Source organism: Mobula hypostoma, chromosome 4 (assembly GCF_963921235.1).
Source record: "Mobula hypostoma chromosome 4, sMobHyp1.1, whole genome shotgun sequence".
Lineage (NCBI taxonomy): Eukaryota > Metazoa > Chordata > Chondrichthyes > Myliobatiformes > Myliobatidae > Mobula > Mobula hypostoma.
The window spans coordinates 160,133,912-160,158,033 of NC_086100.1; the positions used below are offsets into that span (position 1 = coordinate 160,133,912).

Consider the following 24,122-nt stretch of genomic DNA (forward strand, 5'->3'; position numbering starts at 1 on the left):
GGCCTCTCTGCCTACACCTTGCTTTTTTTAATTGGCCTTTGCCAAGTGCCTAACAGATCATTATGAATTCAGCCAGCCGAAAATTCCGAAAGGCCCCAAGCTCTTTTTAAACCTCATCCCACCCTCAACCAAACAAATGTCAATGATTGTAACCTTTCAGAAAGAATGATATGGTCACCCAAATGAATGACATGGAGTGCTTCCTGAAGCAGACAGGGTGCCACTAATGGCTCGTACCCTGAGCTCATTAATGTCGTACCTGTCATTGATGGGGTGAGTTGGAAAAAGTATTTCAATTGCCAGTCGCATCTGGAAGCTGCATTCTACTGAACTATAATGAAGGTGTAATGAGCTAGTAGTTTGCAGCACAGTTTTCAAAGTTCACAGTAAATTTTATTATTAAAGTACATATATGTCACCATATACAAACTTGAGATTCATTTTCTTGTGGGCATACTCAGCAAATCTATAGAACATTAACTATTAGAGGATCAATGAAAGATCAACCAGAATGCAGATGACAACAAACTGCAATTGCAAATATAAAGAAATAGCAATAAATAATGAGAACATGAGACAATGAGATATAGAGTCCTTAAAGTGAGATTATTGGTTGTAGGAATATTTCAATGATGGGGCAAGTGAGTGTAGTTACTCACTTTTTTTTAAGAGCCTGATGGTTGAGGGGTAGTAATTGTTCTAGAACCTGGGGGAGGTTCTTGTACCTTCTACCTGATGGCAGCAGCAAGAGCAGAGCATGACTGGGTGGGTGGGGACCTCTGATGATGGATGGTGCTTTCCTATGTCAGCGTTTCATGTCGATGTGCTCAGTGGTTGGGGGGAGGGGGTGGGTGGTGTTATGTATGATGTACTGGTTGAGTAGTAAATATAAATGATCTGTATGGCCAGTCATGTTATTGTTGTGCAAACTACCCAAATCAGGGCAATAGCAGACAGATTTAACTTGCCTCACTCCCAATGAAATGCCAGCTCCTCCTACAGCATACCAAGTCCTATGGGATAAAAGTGGGACCGACTATCTTCTGCCTGGATCTGGTGCAATGCCAACTGCGATGAAGACTGGCAGAACAATGCTGTATATAATGCATTGCACTTCTCTCCATACCAACACACACTGGGGATTTGATGCTGTATCATTCCACCATCTCCTTAAAGTAATTCATTCAAAACTTTCCACTAAGTCTACCTTCACTATCATCTGCAATCTTTCTCTTGATCAGGCTGAGTAAACATACAATAACTATGGTCAAAGTTTCCTTGGTTTGGAATAGTTGGTACTCTTTTTTTCCTTTAAGTGTCCCCCAACCAGCAATGTTACATACTGTCGGAGGCAGAACGCTCTGTTCTCAGTAAGGGCCTCACCTTTGTCCCCATTCGCCCACACCTCAGCGAGTTCCGTGTTCGCCATGATGCGGAACTTTTCTTCTGCCGTCTCCGTCTCCGAGCCTACTTCTTTGGCAAGGACTCTTCCACCCCCACCGATGACCCCTTCTCCCGTCTTCAACCCTCCTCTTCTTCATGGACACCCCGCTCTGGTCTTCTGCCTGCTCTGGATCTCTTTATCGCTAATTGCCGACGGGACATCAACTGTCTCGAGTTCACCACACCTTGACCCCATTCCAACCTCACTCCTTCGGAACGCTCTGCTCTCCACTCCCTCCGCACTAATCCTAACCTTATTATTAAACCCGCCGATAAGGGGGGTGCTGTTGTAGTCTGGCATACTGACCTCTACCTTGCCGAGGCACAGCGACAACTCGCGGATACCTCCTATTTACCCCTCGATCGTGACCCCACTAAGGAGCACCAGGCCATTGTCTCCCACACCATCACCAACTTTATCCGCTCAGGGGATCTCCCATCCACTGCTACCAACCTTATAGTTCCCACACCCCGCACTTCCCGTTTCTACCTCCTACCCAAGATCCACAAGCCTGCCCGTCCTGGCCGACCTATTGTCTCAGCTTGCTCTTGCCCCACCGAACTCGTTTCTGCATACCTCGACACTGTTTTATCACCCCTTGTTCAATCCCTTCCGACCTATGTTTGTGACACTTCTCACGCTCTTGAACTTTTCGATGATTTTAAGTTCCCTGGCCCCCACCGCTTTATTTTCACCATGGATGTCCAGTCCTTATATACTTCCATCCTCCATCAGGAAGGTCTCAAAGCTCTACGCTTCTTTTTGGATTCCAGACCTAATCATTTCCCCTCTACCACCACTCTGCTCCGTCTAGCGGAATTAGTCCTTACTCTTAATAAGTTCTCCTTTGGCTCCTCCCACTTCCTCCAAACTAAAGGTGTAGCTATGGGCACCCGTATGGGTCCTAGCTATGCCTGCCTTTTTGTTGGGTTTGTGGAACAATCTATGTTCCGTGCCTATTCTGGTATCTGTCCCCCACTTTTTCTTCGCTACATTGATGACTGCATTGGCGCTGCTTCCTGCATGCATGCAGAACTCGTTGACTTCATTAACTTTGCCTCCAACTTTCACCCTGCCCTCAAGTTTACCTGGTCCATTTCTGACACCTCCCTCCCCTTTCTAGATCTTTCTGTCTCTGTCTCTGGAGACAGCTTATCCACTGATGTCTACTATAAGCCTACTGACTCTCACAGCTATCTGGACTATTCCTCTTCTCACCCTGTCTCTTGCAAAAACGCCATCCCCTTCTCGCAATTCCTCCGTCTCCGCCGCATCTGCTCTCAGGATGAGGCTTTTCATTCTAGGACGAGGGAGATGTCTTCCTTTTTTAAAGAAAGGGGCTTCCCTTCCTCCACTATCAACTCTGCTCTTAAACGCATCTCCCCCATTTCACGTACATCTGCTCTCACTCCATCCTCCCGCCACCCCACTAGGGATAGGGTTCCCCTGGTCCTCACCTACCACCCCACCAGCCTCCGGGTCCAACATATTATTCTCCGTAACTTCCGCCACCTCCAACGGGATCCCACCACTAAGCACATCTTTCCCTCCCCCCCTCTCTCTGCATTCCGCAGGGATCGCTCCCTACGCAACTCCCTTGTCCATTCATCCCCCCCATCCCTCCCCGCTGATCTCCGTCCGTGTAAGTGGAACAAGTGCTACACATGCCCTTGCACTTCCTCCCTTACCACCATTCAGGGCCCCAAACAGTCCTTCCAGGTGAGGCAACACTTCACCTGTGAGTCGACTGGGGTGATATACTGCATCCGGTGCTCCCGATGTGGCCTTTTATATATTGGCGAGACCCGACGCAGACTGGGAGACCGCTTTGCTGAACATCTACGCTCTGTCCGCCAGAGAAAGCAGGATCTCCCAGTGGCCACACATTTTAATTCCACATCCCATTCCCATTCTGACATGTCTATCCACGGCCTCCTCTACTGTAAAGATGAAGCCACACTCAGATTGGAGGAATAACACCTTATATTCCGTCTGGGTAGCCTCCAACCCGATGGCATGAACATCGACTTCTCTAACTTCCGCTAAGGCCCCACCTCCCCCTCATACCCCATCTGTTACTTATTTTTATGCACACATTCTTTCTCTCACTCTCCTTTTTCTCCCTCTGTCCCTCTGAATATACCTCTTGCCCATCCTCTGGGTCCCCCCCCCTTGTCTTTCTTCCCGGACCTCCTGTCCCATGATCCTCTCGTATCCCCTTTTGCCTATCACCTGTCCAGCTCTTGGCTCTATCCCTCCCCCTCCTGTCTTCTCCTATCATTTTGGATCTCCCCCTCCCCCTCCAACTTTCAAATCCCTTACTCACTCTTCCTTCAGTTAGTCCTGACGAAGGGTCTCGGCCTGAAACGTCGACTGCACCTCTTCCTACAGATGCTGCCTGGCCTGCTGCGTTCACCAGCAACTTTGATGTGTGTTGCTTGAATTTCCAGCATCTGCAGAATTCCTGTTGTTTATGTTACATGCCCTATCTATGCTTCAAGCTCATTCCCTGAGGGTGTGCATGGATATTTTAATCTGATCACACTTGGAGAGAAGCCATCATCATGTACTGATGTTTTTTTCTCTAAATTTGTTTAGTTATTGTTGGATGTTCCTTAAGAATTTATTGCACATCATCATACCCAACTGCATCCCCAAACCTTGTCACTTCCTGTACAGGGGGAGTAAGTAATAGCCTTGACAAACAGAACGGTGCTGGAATCTCAGCCTATACTTTAAACACCTGCCTCCTCCCACCACGCTCCATCAGCCTGCATGGTCAGGAATCATTAAAGAATCCTGAGTACTGGAAATTGCAAACCTGGCTAATGTCGGTTCAATGTGCATGGCTTTGGTGAACCCATTGGCAGAGCTGTTGAAATTACTTCACATCTAAATACATCTCCATGATAGTCATCAGCATTGGTGAACTGATAGTCCTCTTGTCAGGGTCTAGGCTCGTAGATAAGGGTTGATTTCTGAAGGAGAGCTGCAGTATTCGATACCCTGCCTCACAGACTTACTGTGGTATTGATTGGAGGGGGAAATTTGAGTCATATTTATCTCTCATTGACATTACATACGCAAAGACAATGTGGCAGGCATATTGTTTGTTGCTTCTTGATGTCACTACCTATTCATCAGGAATGACATCTCATGATTTAAACCTTAGTTTGAAATCTGTGCTCTAATTTTTTTTAATATATACTGCCATCTCCTTACTAATTCCGTTCATCCATTCACCCCATTCAAACATTGTATACTTTGACACTTGTCTAACTCATACTCTGGTGAGTCTTGATGGGGAGACACTAAGGGTCTTTTCCTACTGTGGAAGTTTTAGAGCAGGTGGGATTGTCTTAGCATAGGGGATTAATTAATTAAGATGGATATTCAGAGGGATATTTTGACTCATCTTGCAAATTGTCCAACCAAGAGAACAGGGATAATGAGCCATTAAGTATTCAAGGTGGAAAGTGGAGTTGAGCTAAAAAACAGATCTGCCACTTAATAGTAGAGAAGGCTTGAAGGGCCATTGAGCTTAAAACTGTTCCTGTTTCTCAGCAACATTACTTTACAGAGCAACACAGCAGCTGATTCTGTTGAAAAGTTATTTTTAAAACTTTACAATATATACATAATACCACAAGACATAGAAGCAGTACTAGGCAATTCTGCCCATCAGGTAAGCTCCAGTATTCAGTCATGGTTGATTTATTTTAACTCTCAAACCCATTCTCCTGCCTTCTTTCTATAACCTTTGACGCCCTTGCTAATCAAGAACATAGCAACCTCTGCTTTAAATATACCCATTGACTTGGCTTCCACAGCATCGATGGCAACAAATTACATTGATTCAACAACTCTAGCTAAAGAAATTGCTTCTCAAACAAGAGAAAATCTACAGATGCTGGAAATCCAAGCAACACACACAAAATGCTCGAGGAACTCAGCAGGCCAGGCAGCACCTATGGAAAAAAGTACAGTCGACTCTTTGGGCCAAGACCCTCGGTCCTGCAGAAGGGTTTCGGCCCAAAATGTTGACTGTACTTTATTCCATAGATGCTGCCTGTCCTGCTGAGTTCCTCCAGCATTTTGTTTGTGTTGTTTGAAATTCCTCCTCATCTCTATTCTAAAGGGACATCCTACTATTCTTTGGCTGTGTCCTCTGATACAAGACTCTTCCACTATTGGGAACACACTCTCCACATCCACTCTATCTAGGCCTTTCAATGTTCAGTATGTTTCAATGAGATTTTCCCCCTTTCTTCTAAACTCCAGATATTACAGCATCAGATCCATCAAACATTCCTCCTATGTTAACCCTTTCATTCCCAGATACTTCTCATGCACCTGCTCTGGACCCTTTCCAAAGTCAGCACATCCTTTCTTGGATGTGGGGGTCAAAACTGCTCACCATGCTCCAAAATATGGTCTGACCAATGTCTTATAAAGCATTGCATTTGCCTTCTTTACCAATGACTCAACTGCAAGTTAACTTTGGGGATTCCTGCACTATGACTCACAAGTCCCATTCCGCCTCCAAACGTTGAAATTCGCTCTCTGTTTAGAAAATAGACTATGGCTATATTGCTTCTACCAAGGTGCATGACGATATGCTTCCCTACACTGTATTCTATCTGCCACTTTTTTGCCTATTCTCCAAATCTGTTTAAGTCCTTCTGTAGCCTCTCTGCTTCCTCAACACTACCTGCTCCTTCACTCATCTTTGTACAGTACACAAGTCATTCAGTCAGTGGGTGCTGTCCTGAATCTGGGGTTGGCGGTTATGCACCTCCATCTTCTTCGATCTTGTGACAGCACCGAGTATATCCTCTCCCCCAGTTTGTTGTCGCTGGCCGCCTTTGCACCGCCTGGTGCCGCCCCCGCCGAACTCGAGCCCGAGGCCGTGTCAGCCTCCAGCCATGGCCACTTCTTCGAGCTCAGCCCTTCCTTAGGCGGAGGCCTTGGGCAGGTCCAGGCACACAGTGCAGCGCCCAAGTTCATCATGTCTCTTCTAACTAGGTTCATAGCATACGATTCATAGAAACATGGTGAGGCTTTAATCTCTTCCACGGAAGATGGCTGTTGGCTCACAAGGTGCTCATCTGCCCTTTGTCAGGTCATGTTGTTTTCAGTCCTGCTGGGTGTCCTCACACCCTCTTCACTAGACTAAGTCCGGTGGCGGGGGTCGGCCGAGTCGCTGACCACTCGACCATGGCCCCCGGCTGAGCGCCGGGCACCCGCCCCCTGCCAAATCTCTCCGAGTGTCTGGCGCCCGACTGAAAATCATGGTCGAGCGGCCGGCGACCAAACTGGATTAGTACACGAGCTTGGCCACAAAACCCCCAATTTCATAATCCAGATCATTAATATATAATGTGAAAAATAATACAGCGAACACCAACCTCTGTGGAACACCACCAGTTACTGGCAGCCATCCAGAAAAGACCCCCCCCCTTCTTTATTCCCACTCTTTGCCTTCTGCCCATCAGCCACACTAGAATGTTTCCTGTAATACCATGGGTTCTTATCTTTTTTTAGCAGCAGCATGTGTGGCACCTTGTCAGAGGCCTCTGAAAATCCAAGTAAACAATATCACTGACTCTCCTTTGTCTATCCTCCCTGTTACTTTCTCAAAGAAGTCCAACAGATTTGTCAGGTAAGATTACCCCTTCAGCCTATTTTATCACATACTCCAAATAGCCCAAAAACCCATCTTTAATAATGGACCCCAACATCTTCCCAACCACTGAATTCAGACTAACTCATCTATAATTTTCTGCCTTTTATCTCCACCCATTCTTAAAGAGTGGAGTGATATTCAAAATTTTCCAGTCCCCAAAACCATTCTAGAATCTAGTGATTCTTGAAAGATCATTACTAATCGCACTACACTTTCTTTAGCTACCTCTTTCAGATCTCTGGGGTGTAGTCCATCTGGTCTGTGACCTGTCTACCTTTAGACTGTCAATTTCCCAAGCCCCTTTTCCTTAGTAATAGCGACTACACTGACTTCTGTCCGCTGACTCTCTTTAATTTCTGGCACACAGATGGTGTCTTCCACAGTGAGGACTGGTGCAAAAACTAATTCGTTCTGCCCACCATTTCTTACTATCTCTCTGGTGTCATTTTCCAATGGTCTATTGTCCACTCTTACTCTGTATATATCTGAACAATCTTTTGGTATTATCCTTCATATTATAAGCTTGTTTCCCTTCATATTTCATCTTTTTTTTCTTTTATTCTCATATCTCACCTCGTCCCCCCCCCCTTAGAAAATAAGAGAGCACTTTACTCAACTGGCCCCTGAACAGAACAAACCATGTCCAGCAGTCAGTATGGCCTCAGAGGCCTGGGATTCAACCTTGACCTCCAGTGTTGTCTGTGGAGCTTGCACATGCTCCCTGTGATGGGTGGGCTTTCTCTTGGTGCTCGGATATCCTACCATATCCTGATGGCATGGCGGCTTAATAGGTTAATTGTTTATGTAAAAAGCCCTCTGTAATATATGGGAGGCAGAAAAATTGAGTGGAGGTAGTTAATGTGTATACTGTATGAGCAAAAATAGGTAACAGCTAAATGGGGGGGGGGTGGGGGGGGATGGAATTGATGGCATTGCCATGAAAGCTGACATTGACTCAATGGGCCAAAATGCCTCTCTTGGAGTAAAAGGAAAATAAAAATATGAAATGTCATCTCACGGTTATGGCTCTGCTTTCAAAGGCAATCGAACTGGAGAAACTAGAAACTAATTTTCACGTGACTCACTCCAACCTGAATCTAAATCAGGCAATGATCACAAATTAGCCTTAAGTAATAATACAAGTGTGCTTCAAGTTCTGAATTCTGTGTGAGTCTCCCAAATCAGGTCACATCAGATTTTTAATTTATCGTAGTGTTTACATTTGAATGTTTTACCATGAAAACATGCCCTTTTTCTTTTGTTTTATAACTCCATCTGACTCTAAAATATCCCTACTCTAAAGCTTACATCAGCTTATTCACTAAAACCCACTGCTGGTGAGACTTTCCCTAATGACAAGTGTTCAGATCTCCTCAGACTGAAAGGCCTAGTTATACAAAATTAATTGAAAGCCCAATACTGCATGCCAGTTAATGTCAGACCAGGGAGAGAAACATTTCCACATTGTTGAAGATGTGTGCAAGTTCAAGATACCCATCCTGTTAATGCATTTTCAGCATTTCTAAATTCCATGTTGAAGGCATTTTTTTAATATACTGTATCCATTCCTTGACAGCCTATTGACTTTTGAGTCTCCACAGATCCAGAAGATTAAATTGAGATGGTAATGACGTCAAACACTCGCAATCTGATGCTAGGAAAGGATAAATCATTTAACAGTACCCACATTGCAATCAACAGAGCAGAAAGGAATGACTGCCTTGCACAGAACAATATCAAAGCCTGGGGGAAAAGTGAAATGAATTTTGAAAAGCTAACCTGCTTCACTAGTTGCTCCTTCTTCACCAGTCCAGTGGCTGCTGCTATGTTTCCAGCTCCTTCCACTGTCTTCTGAGCGACTGTGGACATTCCAGTCACCATGGCTCCTCCAACCAGAGATGCTTGTTCCTTGGTCTTCTCAGCCACTAACCAAAAATACAAACCACAGGGAACATTCTAATTGACTGCACACATTCATCCTACGGAAAGCTTTTCCAACGGAACACAGAACATAGAACAACACAGCACAGACACACCCCACATACAGTATACACCGACCATGATGACAAACTAATCACATTTGCCTGCACATAATTCATATCCCTCCATTTCCTGTCTGGTCATGTCTGTCTAAATGCCTCCGAAATGTTGCTTTTGTACTTAGTTCTACCCATACTGCTGACAGTGTGTTCATAGTACCTATAACTCTACATGATTTGCCTTGTGCAGCTCCTTTAAAATTTCCCCTTCTCACCTTAAAACTACAGTAAGCCCTCTACTATTTGATAATTCCACTCTGGGAAAAAGACTGACTATCTCTCCTATTTATGCCTATCATCTTTTTATATACTTCTACCATATTGCCCCTCAGCATTCATGCTCCACAGAAAATAATCCAGGATCGTCCAACATCTTATAGCTCTACACTCTAAACCAGGCATCGTTCTGGTGAACTTTCTCTGCACCCTCTCCAGAGCCCCCATATTTTTCATTTAGTGTGGCAAACAGACCTGACCAAAGTTTACACAGTTGTAATGTGACTTCCCAATTGTTTCTCAAGACTTTGACCGATATATGTCTTCATTATCAACCTATGTATTGTAATCTCTACAAAAAAAAATGGTTCAGCGTATTAGACACAAAGTGGATTTGATTTTAGTAAGGGTAGCAACAGCATGAGAAATTGTGCAGAGGAGCTTTATAAGAATGTTATCAGGGTGACATATAGTGGTGCAGCTAGTAGAGCTGCTGCTACATAGCTCCAGAACCTGGGTTTGCTCCTGACCATGAGTACCATTCGTGAGTCCAGGGCTTTCTTCCAGGTGTTCCAGTTTCCCAACAACGCTAGGTTAATTGAGCACTGTAAACCACCCCTAGTGTGTAAGTGAGTGAGAGAATCTAGCGAAACTCTTGGTGATGTGAGGAGAACAGAAAAATGGGAATAGTGTTGGAATAATGTTATTGTGTGTAAGTGAATGGGAAAATCTAGAGGTATTGTTGGCAATGTGAAGAGAATAGAAAAATAGGAACAGTGTTGGATTACTGTCAGTGTGTGTTTGATGGCCAATATGGTCTCATTGGATACAAGGTGCTGCTTCCATTTCACTCCGGTTAAAAGAGCCACTGTGGTATTAGGCAATGGGTTCTAGGACAAGTTTCAACTGCTTTTTCCAAAACGCTGGCCACTTTGCAATATTTGACCTGCCTTTCAGATACCATCTCAGACTTTATCCTTTTACCAATCCTGAATATCTCTCCTTGTTCTGGTGTGTTGTTTCAGTCTGTAAAGTCCTCAGTGTGAATTATGCTTGTGCTCGTTAGGATATTATGAATATTCAGACCCCTTTAGGCAAGATGAATGAAGTCTGCAATGCAGTTTATTGAGTCCAATCTCTGCCATGCGTATCTTATCCACACAAGCATGTTGGTCGCAACATTGCTATTGTACCTTGTGACAAAAGGTAGATTGAGTGACCATAAAACTGGGTGTCTTTGGCCAAACACCTCATACTCATCTGAAATAACAATATAACCAAAAATATTGTATTGTTGAAAGATCTGTATGATTATTCCTAAATGATAATTAGAAACTTTCTTTCCTGCCACTGATATTAACAGTGTTGTCTACAGGAGCAGAAGTGATAACAGGTTCCAACAGCTTATTTCCTGGGCACTGAATACATGAGGTATTTTTAATTAAGTGGGGAAAAACTTACCACTGTACAGTGTAATATTGTGTTTGTTGAATATGGGAAGGAATGGTAGGAATATAGAGATTAAATTACTTTCACAATAAGGTGGCACAGTTGAATGACTTGTAATAGTAACAACCCAGCCAGGTTCAATCCTGACCTTAGAGGCTCCAGTTTTCTCCCATGTCCTAAAGATATATGGGTTGGTAGTTTAATCGGACACTATAAATTGGCCCCAGTGTGTGTAGTTAAGTGGCAGAATCTGGGTATAGTTGCTGAGAAGTTACGGAGAATAAAAAATCCATTAGTATGGGATTTGTGTAAATCAGTAGTTGATAGCTGAAGTGGGTTGGTGGGTTGATGTACTTGTTTCTGTGCTATCACTCTCCACTATGGCAATGGATGAAATAAATACCTTACTTTTGAGTACAGGCCTTGGGCTGTAAGCTTGCAATTTTACAAGACATTGGTGAGGCTGTACTTGGAGTATTCTACACAGTTTAGTCATGCTGTTCTAGGAAAGTCATAATTAAACTGGAAGGAGTACAGAGGAGATTTGCAAGGATGCTAGCAGGACTTGAGGGCCTGGGTTTAGGGAGAGGTTGGGCAGGATAGGTCTTTATTCCCTGGAGCAAATGAGATTGAATGGTGGCAATATAGAGGTGTATAAAGTTATGAGAGGAATAAACAAGAAGTATTTTTTCCCCAGGAAAAGGGAAATAAAACCGAGGGACATGGGTTTAAGGGAGGGAGTGAAGATTTAAAAGGGAGCTAAGGAGCAAATTCTTCACACAGAGGAAGGAGCATATTTTGAATAAGCTACTGGACAAAGTGGTTGTGTCAAGTACAATAACAGCATTTAAAAGACATTTAGATAAGTAGATGAATAGGGTGATTTAGAGGGATGCGGGCCAAACTCAAGAAGTGGGATGGCATGGTCGGTATGGACAAGTTTGGCCAAAGGGCTTGTTTCCATGGTGTATGACTCTATTTCCCATTGAGCTATTCATCGATCATAATTGTGTTTCTATGTTTACAGACCATGGTCTAAGTTCATTAAAACTGTGGAAGACTACCGAGCTAAACCTCAGTATGTATCCAGTGAAGAAAGAAGGTCTGCAATTTGCATTAAATTTGTCAGTTTATGTTTAGGTGGAATGTTTGGTATTATAAAAACACATACATACAGCCCATGGTTTATCTTTTATTATTTACTTGTTCGTGAGACACAGACATCACTGGCACTGCTGACATTCATTCTTCATTTCGAATTACTCTGCAATTAGAAGTCATTGATGATTCCAGAGACAGACATTGGCCAGGCAGGAAAAGGACATTAATTTTACTCTCCTCAAGGTTTTCACAGAATACACAGATTCATGGGCATCATTATTGAAAGTATTTATTTTATTAATTGAGTTCATATTTCCACTACTGCATTAGGATTTCACCTCCTATCCCTGGATCCATAGTCCTGGCATGTTGATGCTAGTTTCAGTGTCCTCGCCTTCATGCCACCTTATCTGCACCATCTTGTATTAATTTTGAAGCTACTGACATCCATTATATGTTTAAGATATGAAGCATCAACCAAGTGAAAATGTATCTTTTATACTATTTCTATGATCTAACCCTTAGAAGGGGCTTTGCTTTAAATATGCTTTAAGTACATCTGTGCAATACTTCCGAAACAAGTATAATCAATTCTATATTGATTATCATCTATATTGAAATCATGTCTGACGAATCTCATAGAATTTTTTGAGGATGTAACTAGTAGAGTGGATAGGGGAGAACCAGTGGATGTGGTATATTTGGATTTTCAAAAGGCTTTTGACAAGGTCCCACACAGGAGATTAGTGTGCAAACTTAAAGCACACGGTATTGGGGGTAAGGTATTGCTGTGGGTGGAGAATTGGTTAGCAGACAGGAAGCAAAGAGTGGGAATAAACGGGACCTTTTCAGAATGGCAGGCGGTGACTAGTGGGGTACTGCAAGGCTCAGTGCTGGGACCCCAGTTGTTTACAATATATATTAATGACTTGGATGAGGGAATTAAATGCAGCATCTCCAAGTCTGCGGATGACACGAAGCTGGGTGGCAGTGTTAGCAGTGAGGAGGATGCTAAGAGGATGCAGGGTGACTTGGATAGATTGGGTGAGTGGGCAAATTCATGGCAGATGCAATTTAATGTGGATAAATGTGAAGTTATCCACTTTGGTGGCAAAAATAGGAAAACAGATTATTATCTGAATGGTGGCCGATTAGGAAAAGGGGAGGTGCAACGAGACCTGGGTGTCATTATACACCAGTCATTGAAAGTGGGCATGCAGGTACAGCAGGCCGTGAAAAAGGCGAATGGTATGCTGGCATTTATAGCGAGAGGATTCGAGTACAGGAGCAGGGAGGTACTACTGCAGTTGTACAAGGCCTTGGTGAGACCACACCTGGAGTATTGTGTGCAGTTTTGGTCCCCTAATCTGAGGAAAGACATCTTTGCCATAGAGGGAGTACAAAGAAGGTTCACCAGATTGATTCCTGGGATGGCAGGACTTTCATATGATGAAAGACTGGATGAACTGGGCTTGTACTCGTTGGAATTTAGAAGATTGAGGGGGGATCTGATTGAAACGTATAAGATCCTAAAGGGATTGGACAGGCTAGATGCAGGAAGATTGTTCCCGATGTTGGGGAAGTCCAGAACGAGGGGCCACAGTTTGAGGATAGAGAGGAAGCCTTTTAGGACTGAGATTAGGAAAAACTTCTTCACACAGAGAGTGGTGAATCTGTGGAATTCTCTGCCACAGGAAACAGTTGAGGCCAGTTCATTGGCTATATTTAAGAGGGAGTTAGATATGGCCCTTGTGGCTACGGGGGTCAGGGGGTATGGAGGGAAGGTTGGGGCGGGGTTCTGAGTTGGATGATCAGCCATGATCATAATAAATGGCGGTGCAGGCTAGAAGGGCCGAATGGCCTACTCCTGCACCTATTTTCTATGTTTCTATGCTTCTATATCCAGCTCCTCTGTGAGAGAAATCCAAAAGAGGATTGTTTAATTTTATTGCACTCAAGAAAATTGTTTGCCATATAACTCCATCATTTACCAATTCTTAATAGGAATTCATAATTTTCAAGCTCATTGAAAAATAACAAGCTGTCATATACATGTTCCACAACATTCTGATATACTTGAATCTTACATTAGATATCCTATCAAAGGTATTTTATGAGAGGCTTAAAACTAGTTTGAAAGACAGGTAATAAAAGTGGTGAATGAAATTTTCTCTGTTTTCTGACTTTTAAATAAAAGGTCATCAGATCAAGACAATCTGGGAAAGATTTTGCTTTTATTCACACAGTGACTGGTTGCTCTTTATGCTTGCAAATACTCTCAGTGGCCACTTTAATAGGTACCTCCTGTACCTAACAAATTTGCCACAGAGTGTATGTTCATGGTCTTCTCTGCTTTAGCCCATTCACTTCAAGGTTCAACATGTTGTGAGATCAGAAATGTTCCGCAAATGACTGTTGTAACATGTGGTTATCTGAGTTACTATCATCTTCCTATCAGCTTGAATCACTCTGGCCACCCTCCTCTGATTCTCCCATTAACAAGGAATTTTCACCCACAGAACTGCTGCTCACTAGATGATTTTTTGTTTCTCTCACCCTTCTCTGTAAACTCTAGAGACTGTTGTGTGTGAAAACCCCAGGAGATCAACTGTTTCTGATATACTCAAACCACCCTGTCTGGCACCCACAATCATTCCATGGTCAAAGTCACTTAGATCACATTTCTTCCTAATTCCGACGTTTGGTCTGAACAACAACTGAACATTTTGACCACGTCTGCTTGTTTTTGTGTTTTGAGTTGATGCCATATGATTGGCTGATTTGATATCTGCATCGATGAGCAGGTGTACAACCATACCTAATAAAGTGGAGACTGAATCATTTGCCACATATAACACCATACGATATAGGAAAAGAATTAGGCTATTTAGCCATTGAGTCTGCTCTGCAAGTCAATCATAGCTGATATTTTTCCACACCATACTCTTGCTTTCTTCCTGTAACCTTTAACCCCCTTACCAACCAAAAATCTATCAATCTCTGCCTTAAACACACCCAATGACTTGGCCTCCACAGCCCTCCCTGGAAACAAATTCCATAGCTTCCCCATCCACTGGCTGAAGAAATTCCTCCACATCTCAGTTTTAAAGAGATATCCCTTTATTCTGAAGGTGCGCCCTCTTACTATTGGAAATCTCCTCTGTATGTCAACTCTATCCAGGCCATTCAGGATCCAGTTGGTTTCAATTAAATCCCCTCTCATCTTTCTGAACTTCATCAAGTGCAAGTCCAGAGACATTAAAAGCTCCTCACATGTTACTCTGGTGGCCTGATGGTGGGACACATGGCTCCTACACCTGGATTATTATTGTGAATCTCCTCTGGATCTTCTCCAGTGCCAGCAAATCTTTCCTTAGATATGGTGTCCAAAATTGCTCACAACATTCCAAATGTGGTTTAACACTTCGGTAGCACAAATACAGAAGGCTGGCTCCAACCTCCACAGTTTACACCTCCAGAATATTTCAACTGCTATTTTATTCCAAATGGGGAAGGGAAATAACAGCAGCTTCTTTGATTGCTACAGGTACCATACATTCCACAAACACTTCATTTTGGCTTTTTAAAGTTCTTGCAGATTCTTCCTTTCACTGTCCAGAACTGCACCCAGCACTTAAAACTAATTTTTTTAAAAATTTCAAAATATACTTTATTCAAAATTAAAATTATATACAATAAACCATTCAATAACTTTCCATCCTTTACATACGTTTCCATTATGGTCTGTACCTATCCATACTTATGGCCACCCACGTGGCCCTCCAGTTGTTCACCTTACCACATCATTGTTGAGGGGTATACTTCCCGCCACCCGACCCCTCCCACTCCCACGGGTGAAGAAACCTATACTGTGGTCCTTCCCCACTGGGCCCTTGCAGTGGTGCACCAAATTTCAGTGCGTCCCTCAGCACGTACTCCTGCAGCCGAGAATGTGCCAGTCGGCAGCATTCTCCCACGGACATCTCCATATGCTGGTAGATCATCAAGTTTCGGGCCGACCAACGAGCGTCTTTCACCGAGTTGATGATCTGCCAGCAGCACCGGATGTTGGTCCCCGTGTGCATCCCTGGGAACGGCCCGTAGATCAGAGTCCTCTGTTATGCAGCTGCTGGGGATGAAACGTGACACTAGCCTGTCCATCCTCCTCCACACCCTCTCTGCGAACTGACAGTGTGCAAAGAGGTGGGCCACAGACTCCTCCTCACTGTAGTCCTCCCGTGAGCAGCGGGGTGTGGAGACGACGTCCCGGGCATACAGGAGGGATTTGAATGTGAGGGCCTCTCTCACCGCCAGCCAGGCAAGGTCCTGGTGCCTGTTGGTGAGGTCTGGTGATGAGGCAATTTGCCAGATGAACTGGATGGTCTGCTCAGGGAACCACCCCACTGTGTCCATCACGTCCTTCTCCTGCAGTGCCTGCAGAAAATTACGTGCCGACCACTGCCTGATGGCCCTGTGGTCAAAGGCGTTGTCCTGGAAGAACTTTTCTATGAAGGACAGATATGGCGGCAATGACCAGCTGACTGGGGCGTTGCGCAGGAGTGGGGCCAGACCCATCCTTCATAGCCAGGGCGACAGGTAGAACCTGGGCACATAGTGGTACTTGGTGCCCACATACCTGGGTTCTACACACAACCTGATGCAGCCACACATGAAGCTGGCCATCGGGGTGAGGGCAACATTGGACGTTCTTGCCCCCATTGTCCAGGGACTTGTGCATGACGGTCTGTCTCACCCGCTCCATCTTGGATCCCCAGACGGATCTGAAAGCAGCTCGGGTGATTCCCGAACTGTAGGAGCTGGGGACGGGCCACACCTGCGCCAAGTACAGCAGCCCTGAGAGCACCTCACACCTGATGACCAGGTTCTTGCCCATTATCGATAGGGAGCGCCCTCCCCATAGTCCCAGTTTCTGTTTCACCTTGGCAGTCCGCTCCTGCCAGTTCTTGTTGCATGCCTCGGCCCCTCTGAACCAGATCCCCAACACCTACACGTGATCAGACCTGATGGTGAAAGGGACACTGGATCGGTTGGGCTAGTTGCCGAAGAGCATGGCTTCGCTCTTTGTGCGGTTGACCCTGGCCCCCGACGCTAGCTTGAACTGTTCGCAAATGCCAATCAACCTGCAAACTGACCTCGGATCAGAGCAGAAGATGGTGACGTCGTCCATGTACAGGGAGGTTTTCACTTGGGTTCTTCCACTGCCTGGCAGCGTCACCCCTCTTATGCCCTCATCCCTCCTGATGGCTTCGGCAAAGGGTTCTATGCAGCAGACAAACAAGACAGGGGAGAGGGGACGGCCCTGCCTGACTCCAGACCAGATGGGGAAGCTGTCTGTTTCCCACCCATTGACCTGGACTGCACTATGGATGTCTGTGTAGAGCAGTCTGATCCAATTCCGGATTCCCTCCCCAAATCCCATTTTGGAGAGCACGTCCGCCATGTACGTGTGCGATATCCTGTCGAAGGCTTTCTCCTGGTCCAAGCTGACCAGGCAGGCGTTCACCCCCCTGTCCTGCACATAGGCGATGGTGTCCCTCAGCAGCACGAGGCTGTCTGAGATCTTCCTGCCCGGTACAGCACAGATTTGGTCCGGGTGGATCACCTGTCCCAGAGCAGACTTGACCCTGTTGGTGACAGCCTTGGACAGGATCTTGTAATCCACATTCAGGAGAGAGATGGGCCTCCAATTTCTAATGTCCTCCCTTTCCCACTTCTGCTTGTAGATGAGGGTGATGATTCCCTTCCTCATGGACTCTGACATGCTGCCGGCCAGAAGCCTGGCATTGTACACTTCCATCAGGTCTGGGCCCATCCAGTTCCACAGAGCCAAGTACAACTCAGCCGGTTAAATCAATTGTTTGCTGAGTTTCTGTTGAACTGTTCACAGGAAGGCACGTGGGAAAAATTGCCTAACATCCACCACATCTCCCTTCTAAATCGCAGTAGGAGAGGCTAAATTAAAAGGCAGAACAGGCAAGTGTTAGGAGAAGAGAAAATTTGCCTCAGGTCAGTGTCTTGTTAGCTCTTAATTTTCAGATGCAGCTCTCAAGACATTCTTCTCACAATTCTGCACAGCAGTTAGTCACATGACTGATGATAAAGCAGGAGTGGGGGAGAGAGAGGAAAGATTTCTCTCAGACATCACCTACCAAAGGCCAGCTCTGAATGACGTCAGAACCCTCTAATGAGGGAGAAGTTGGGCAAGTCAAACTAGACAACAACTGTTGATACATTGAGCATCTGAAAATGAGTAGCAGTAGAAAATACGACAACAGTTGGATTAAAGGTGGGAATCTATTAGGAATAGGAACAGTGCCCTCAAGATTGTTTTGAAGAATGCTCATTGTTATGCACAGGCACATCTCAAAATCTAAGCTTGACCCAATGCTCTATTATTTATACACTCATCACTGTGTGGCTAAGCATTGCTCAAATGTCCTCTATAAATTTGCTGATGATACGACTGTTGTAGGCAGAATTTCAGAGGGTGATAAGGAGGCATACAGGAGCAAGATAGATCCACTGATTGAGAGGTGCTGTAACAACAACCTCACACTCAACAACAGCAAGACCAAGGAACTGATTGCCAACTTCAGGAAGGGACTCACCAGTTCTCATTGAGAGGTCAATGGTGGAAAGGGTGAGCATCTTTAAGTTCCTGGGTATCAATATCTCGGAGGACCTATCTTGGACCCAACACATTGATGAAATCATAAAGAAGGCGTACCAGCAGCTCACTTCATTAGTTTGAAGAGATTTGTTATGTGACCAAAGACCCTTGTAATTTTCTAGAAATGCATAGTGCAGAGCATTTGGTTTCAATATTGCCTGATACAGCCTAAATAACATGCAGGATTGCAAGTGGTTGCAGAGGGCTGTAGGTTCAGCCTGCACCATCATGGGCACACTCGTCTCCAGCATGGAGAACATGCCTTAAGAAGGTAGCACCCATCATTGAGGACCCCCACCATCCAGGACATGCTACCATGACTACCAATGGGAAGGAGATACAGGAACCTGAAGATACATACACAATATTTTAGAAACACCCTTATCCTATCTGCCATCAGATTTTTGAACAGTCCACGAATCCACAAATACTTCCTCGTTATTCCTTTTCACAGTATTTACTTATTTTTCTTTCAAAGGTACATTTAATGTTAGAGGATTGTATACAATATACATCCTGAAATACTTTTTCTTCGCAACCATCCAGGAAAACAGAGGAGTGCCCCCAAAGAATGAAGGCAGTTAAGTATTAGAACTGCACAGCCCCCCTCAACTCCCCCTCCCACGCATAAGCAGCAGTAAGGCAACAATTCCCCCTCCCCCACCAGCAAAAAAAGGTATTGCCACCTACCACTGAGTAACAACAAGGACACAGACTTGCAGTATCCCAAAGTTCACCCATTATTCGACATACCGCAGGCCCTCTCTCTCCCTAATAAGGGAGAAACAGATGTCTCCATTTAACAGTGAGAGAGGAGACATAACAAACAACTTGTTGGTTTACAATGTTAAAAGTCGGCTGCGTCACTTTTTCCGAGCTCTATGCCCCAAAGATCTCGGGCCTCTGGGCACACAGCTAGAGATCTTTAGTCTTCCATGACACTAAAAGTTTGCAACTTATAGTAATTTGTATGTCTTGCATTTCACAGCTATCGCAAAACAACAAACTTCATGACATATGTCAGTATATTAAACTTGACTCTGATTCTGCTCCACTGCCCAAAACCATGACAAGAAACTTTTTTTCAAGTTCCAAATATGATGGTATTGCAGTCACTAGTATATGTAACAGAATGTGTTTCCTTAGTTGCAGTTTGGACACAATGATACTCCAGAGAAATTAGCCTGATTGGCAATACTAAATGCACAATACCATCACTGTTGGTGGTTTTCCTTGTCTGTACATTCTTTTTCACCAGCATCAATGAAACTGGTCATGGTACTTATTACTGGTAAAAGAGAAATTTTCAGTGCTGCATCAAAACTGTCTATTGACTGAGCATCAATACAATTATGAAGCTTTTGTACCACATTAGAAAATTGGAAACACGCTTACTAAAATCAGGAAACGGAGGAGAGCATGCTCACCCCATGAATCACACTATATTCACTGTGATACAGATTTGTGTAGCCCATAAGACAGTAAGGTGCAGGGGCAGACTTCAGCTACTCAGCCCATCAAGTCTGTTCTGCAACTCAATCAATCATGGCTGATTTTTTTCAAACCATTTCTGCCACCTTCTGCCTGTAACCCTTAACCAATCAAGAACCTATCAGTCTCTGTACAAAATACACTTCCGTGATAATGAATTTTAGCAATTCACTACCCTTTCTCCACATCTCAGGCAATCATACACATTCTCCACCTTAAAGATAGCCAACTATTTTCACTGCTCATGCAAGCTACACGTATATACAGACCTGAATAGTCTCAATTACAACAACTCCAACAACAATTGCTTCATCTCTAAACACCAGAAACCCAAACAATTTTATCAGAAAGGTCATAAGGTCAAGTATTGACGACATACCGTCTTTCAGACTTGCTACCTTTCACTTTCACAGTTCACAGTACACTCTCTTTCTTGCAAATCACCATCCTATTCATTCTTGTCAGCATGTGAAGTCAAGCTCTAAACAAATTATTCTGTTGTTTAATTCGCACTTACTTTGTATCTATTTCAAGACATTGGTTTTGGGAATTAGTGTTTGAAACATAAATGGCAAAGGAATTGATGCATCATCGAGGCATAATCAATACTGATTTCTCACTGGTACCCTGGAGAGCTCCACATAGCAAAGTAACTGCCTTCACACTGTTGTCTTAAAATCCAACTTTAATATACTAATCCAAATAATTTGGTCTTCTGATCTCATTGATTTTGGTGGCAACCCAGTTTATAGGAGGAACTGGCCAGTCAGCCAAGCTTCCGAGCCTTCTCACAGGATCACACATCCAGTGAAAAAACAAAATGAGGCATATGGTTCTGCTAACAGTCATAGAGGCCAGTGAGATTTGGAACCTTTCTTTTATAGCTGTAGTGAAGTAGAAAGCCCTACAATACTTGTTCGAACAATCTGGTTTGCTCTTTGTTTCTGAAAATTCTAAACTTGAAGAAAAGCTGAAAGCAGTTCTAAAAATCATTGCTCCACATGTGTGTGAACTGGATCACAAAGGCAGTTTGCATTGACTGGGCTGTATTTTTTCAGTGCAATTGATTAATTAGATATGTTTTAAATAACTAAAATATTTGAAAGGAAATTAGTCATTAGCCACAAACAATCTGCTGAAGAAACTCTGTGACTCAAGTAGCATCCATTGGGGGAATGGAATTGTCGACAATTCAGGTTGAGATCCAGACTCAAAATGTTGACAATTCCTTTCCTCCTACAGATGCTGCTCAACCCACTGAGTTTCTCCAGCAGATTGAAGGCACGTGAGAGATTGCAGGTGCTGGAATCTGGAGCAACACACAAATCGCTGAAGGAAATGAGTCCCGATGAAGGATCTTGAACTGAAATGTCAACTGTCCCTTTCCCTCCATGTATGCTGCCTGACCTACTGAATTCCTCCAACTGATTGTTTATTGCTCTGGATTCCAGCATCTGCAATCTCTTGGGTCTCTAGATAGCAACCGCTTATCTGACAGAAGGGGACACAATGAAGAAACTGCTCGGGGTGTTCCCAGAAAGTGATGCATGTAAACTAGATCCCTCTTCCCCTGAATAATCTAATGACTGGGCATCACTTGAAGATTTTAGATTTCCATTAAAGAGATTGATGAATCTTTGCTTGGGATGTGTTAAGGATAACTGGGTAATGACACAGAACAGGTAATGGTGGAATAAACTAGAAGAGATGAATAGCCTTAACCTGTTCCTCCAGCCCTAACACCAAGAAACAGGCAAGGATACACGGGCACAAAAGACACAGCACAGACATGGAGAAGTCTATTAGGCAGTGATACCTGAAGACACTCCGTGAAATACACCTTCTTTAGTCTTCGAACCTGAAAATAGATACATTTAAAAATAACAATTAAGGGAAACCCTGTTAAGAAATTCAATGTTTTGGAAAAAAAGTTACAAATTAGAAAAGTAATTACTCCCGACCCTCACACCGCTCATACGCCCTTCACCCTCTTTTATCAGATTCCCAAAGCGTGGGAAGCAAGCAGAAGCAGTGGAGGAGAGCAAAAGACTCATTAAACCCAGGCGTCGCCCCGATAGGTGTTTCAGCGGGTGTCCAGGTCGCTGGGTCTTCGGGGCGCTTGCGGATGGTCGGTTTGAGTCAATAAAGAGGCAGTTCCCAGTGAACGTCCGCACCGTGCTAGTCAGCAAAGGGTTAAACACGCCATTACTACTCTAATCTAGGACCCTCTCCGCAGCACACTTCCTTTAACGCCTGAGAGCTGATAACTGGGGAACCTGTTAAAGCTACCATTCCGCAGGTTCCGTTTAATGTAAAGGGACAAAAGCAATTTTATTTTATATATTAATCTAATATTTTATCGTAAATGCTTAAACAAGACAATTAGATTTTTAAAAACCTTTACGTGAGGTAAAATGAACGCTGCATGCTGTTAATTTCTGTAACTCACTTTGATCAGAAAACAGGAGTCCCTGACCTTGTCCAGGTCTCTTACTTCATCCTGTGTAGTCCCTCCAAACAGAAGGTGCGAAATAATCTTCCCATAAAATTGCCTAAGTTTGCATTTATAAAGCGCGAACTCTCAGCTAAATTGATTTGAGCATCGTTGTCCTCTTCCCGGCCAGACACTTGATGCTCCTTCCCGATTGCTCCCACCACCAGCTCGTTCTCCACACTATCCTCCCTTATTAATATTATTTAGTCAGGTCCTCTGGTTCCACACACGGAGTCCCCCCGCCCCCTCCCCACGGGTGAATAAATGGCAAACTCTTCCTCAGGTAATTCAGCTTCTATTCAACTGGGAACACCACAATTCGGTTTGACGATTTCATTTTGTTTTCGTTTTAATTTTCAACCTACCTACATAAAGTACCCCATCCTTCGTTTTTCCTGCCGCCTCTGCCACTCCTTGCTTTGTTTTCTCTGCGGCCGCCACCACCCCATCTTTGGCTTTAGACAACCCTTTCATGAACATATCCATGGTCACCGAGCGCGAACGGGAGAGCGAGGAGTCGTCTTCACGCTGCTCTTCACGAACAGATCATTTACCCCTACAGCCTATCTGTGCAAGTTGATTTTCTTTTTTTCCCCGTTTGTTTATTAATTATCCGGTATTTCAGCACATCACTGCTATATCATTGATTTGAGAGGCAAGGGCGTACAGAGCCGAGAGCCGCTGAACGCTGAAGAATGTTTTGCCTGAACAGATTGCAATGACTCGAGCTCAGAGGCGTCCCCATCTCGAGATGCAGGCGTGCATCCTGATTTGTTCATGTAAGGCACTTTCATCTCTCTGATCCAAACCCTTTTTGGGACAATCAGCGCCTCCCTCTCTTCCACTGAACCCTCCCAACATTGATAAAAATGCTTTCTCCAGACTTGAAGCATTTCAGGAGATGCTGGAGGCTGTGGTTTCTCATTACCAGGACATAAGAGATTTCAAGTCGGCAAGTCATTCACCATTCTTCACCATTCCATGACTATCCTTCATCTTCAGCACCACTATCTTACATCCACTTTGACTAATCTGGTTAATACCCAGATAATAAGCAATATTTGCATTGAAGATATTCAATGACTGAGTCTCCACAACCTCCTTAGTTTGAAAATTCTAAAGACTCTCTGCCTTCCGGTTTCTTCAATCCTAGCACTTATAATCTGTCTTAACTCCTTGAACTGAAGAGGCAGCTAAGAATCAGCTACAAAGGTCTGATTCCCACCACCTCCCTCACCCCCCCCCCATGAAACATAGAAATCTACAGCTCATTACAGGCCTTTCAGCCCACAATGTTGTGCACATTCATGTTGTAACCTACTCTCGAAACGGCCTAGAATTTCCCTACTGCATAGCCCTCTATTTTTCTAAGCTCCATGTGCCTATCTCAGTATCTCTTAAAAGAAAAATAGAGGGCTATGGGTAACCCTAGGTAATTTCTAAGGCAAGGACATGTTTGGCACAGCTTTGTGGACTGAAGGACCTGCATTGGGCTGTAGGCTTTCTATGTT

At 44.2% G+C, this 24,122-nt stretch overlaps 1 protein-coding gene across 1 annotated transcript in view; it reads right to left on the bottom strand.

Moving 5' to 3' along the window:
* LOC134344961 (alpha-synuclein-like) overlaps positions 1–23,337 on the bottom strand; it is a 138,622-nt gene extending 115,285 nt beyond the window's left edge. Inside the window, exons 1-3 of the mRNA XM_063045095.1 lie at positions 22,977–23,337; positions 21,934–21,975; positions 8,910–9,055 (exon numbers count right to left, since the gene is read on the bottom strand). Of these exons, the coding sequence (XP_062901165.1) occupies positions 8,910–9,055; positions 21,934–21,975; positions 22,977–23,097 (309 nt within the window). The 5' untranslated portion in view covers positions 23,098–23,337. The remainder of the gene's footprint in view (positions 1–8,909; positions 9,056–21,933; positions 21,976–22,976) is intronic.
* Positions 23,338–24,122: the final 785 nt, after the last annotated feature.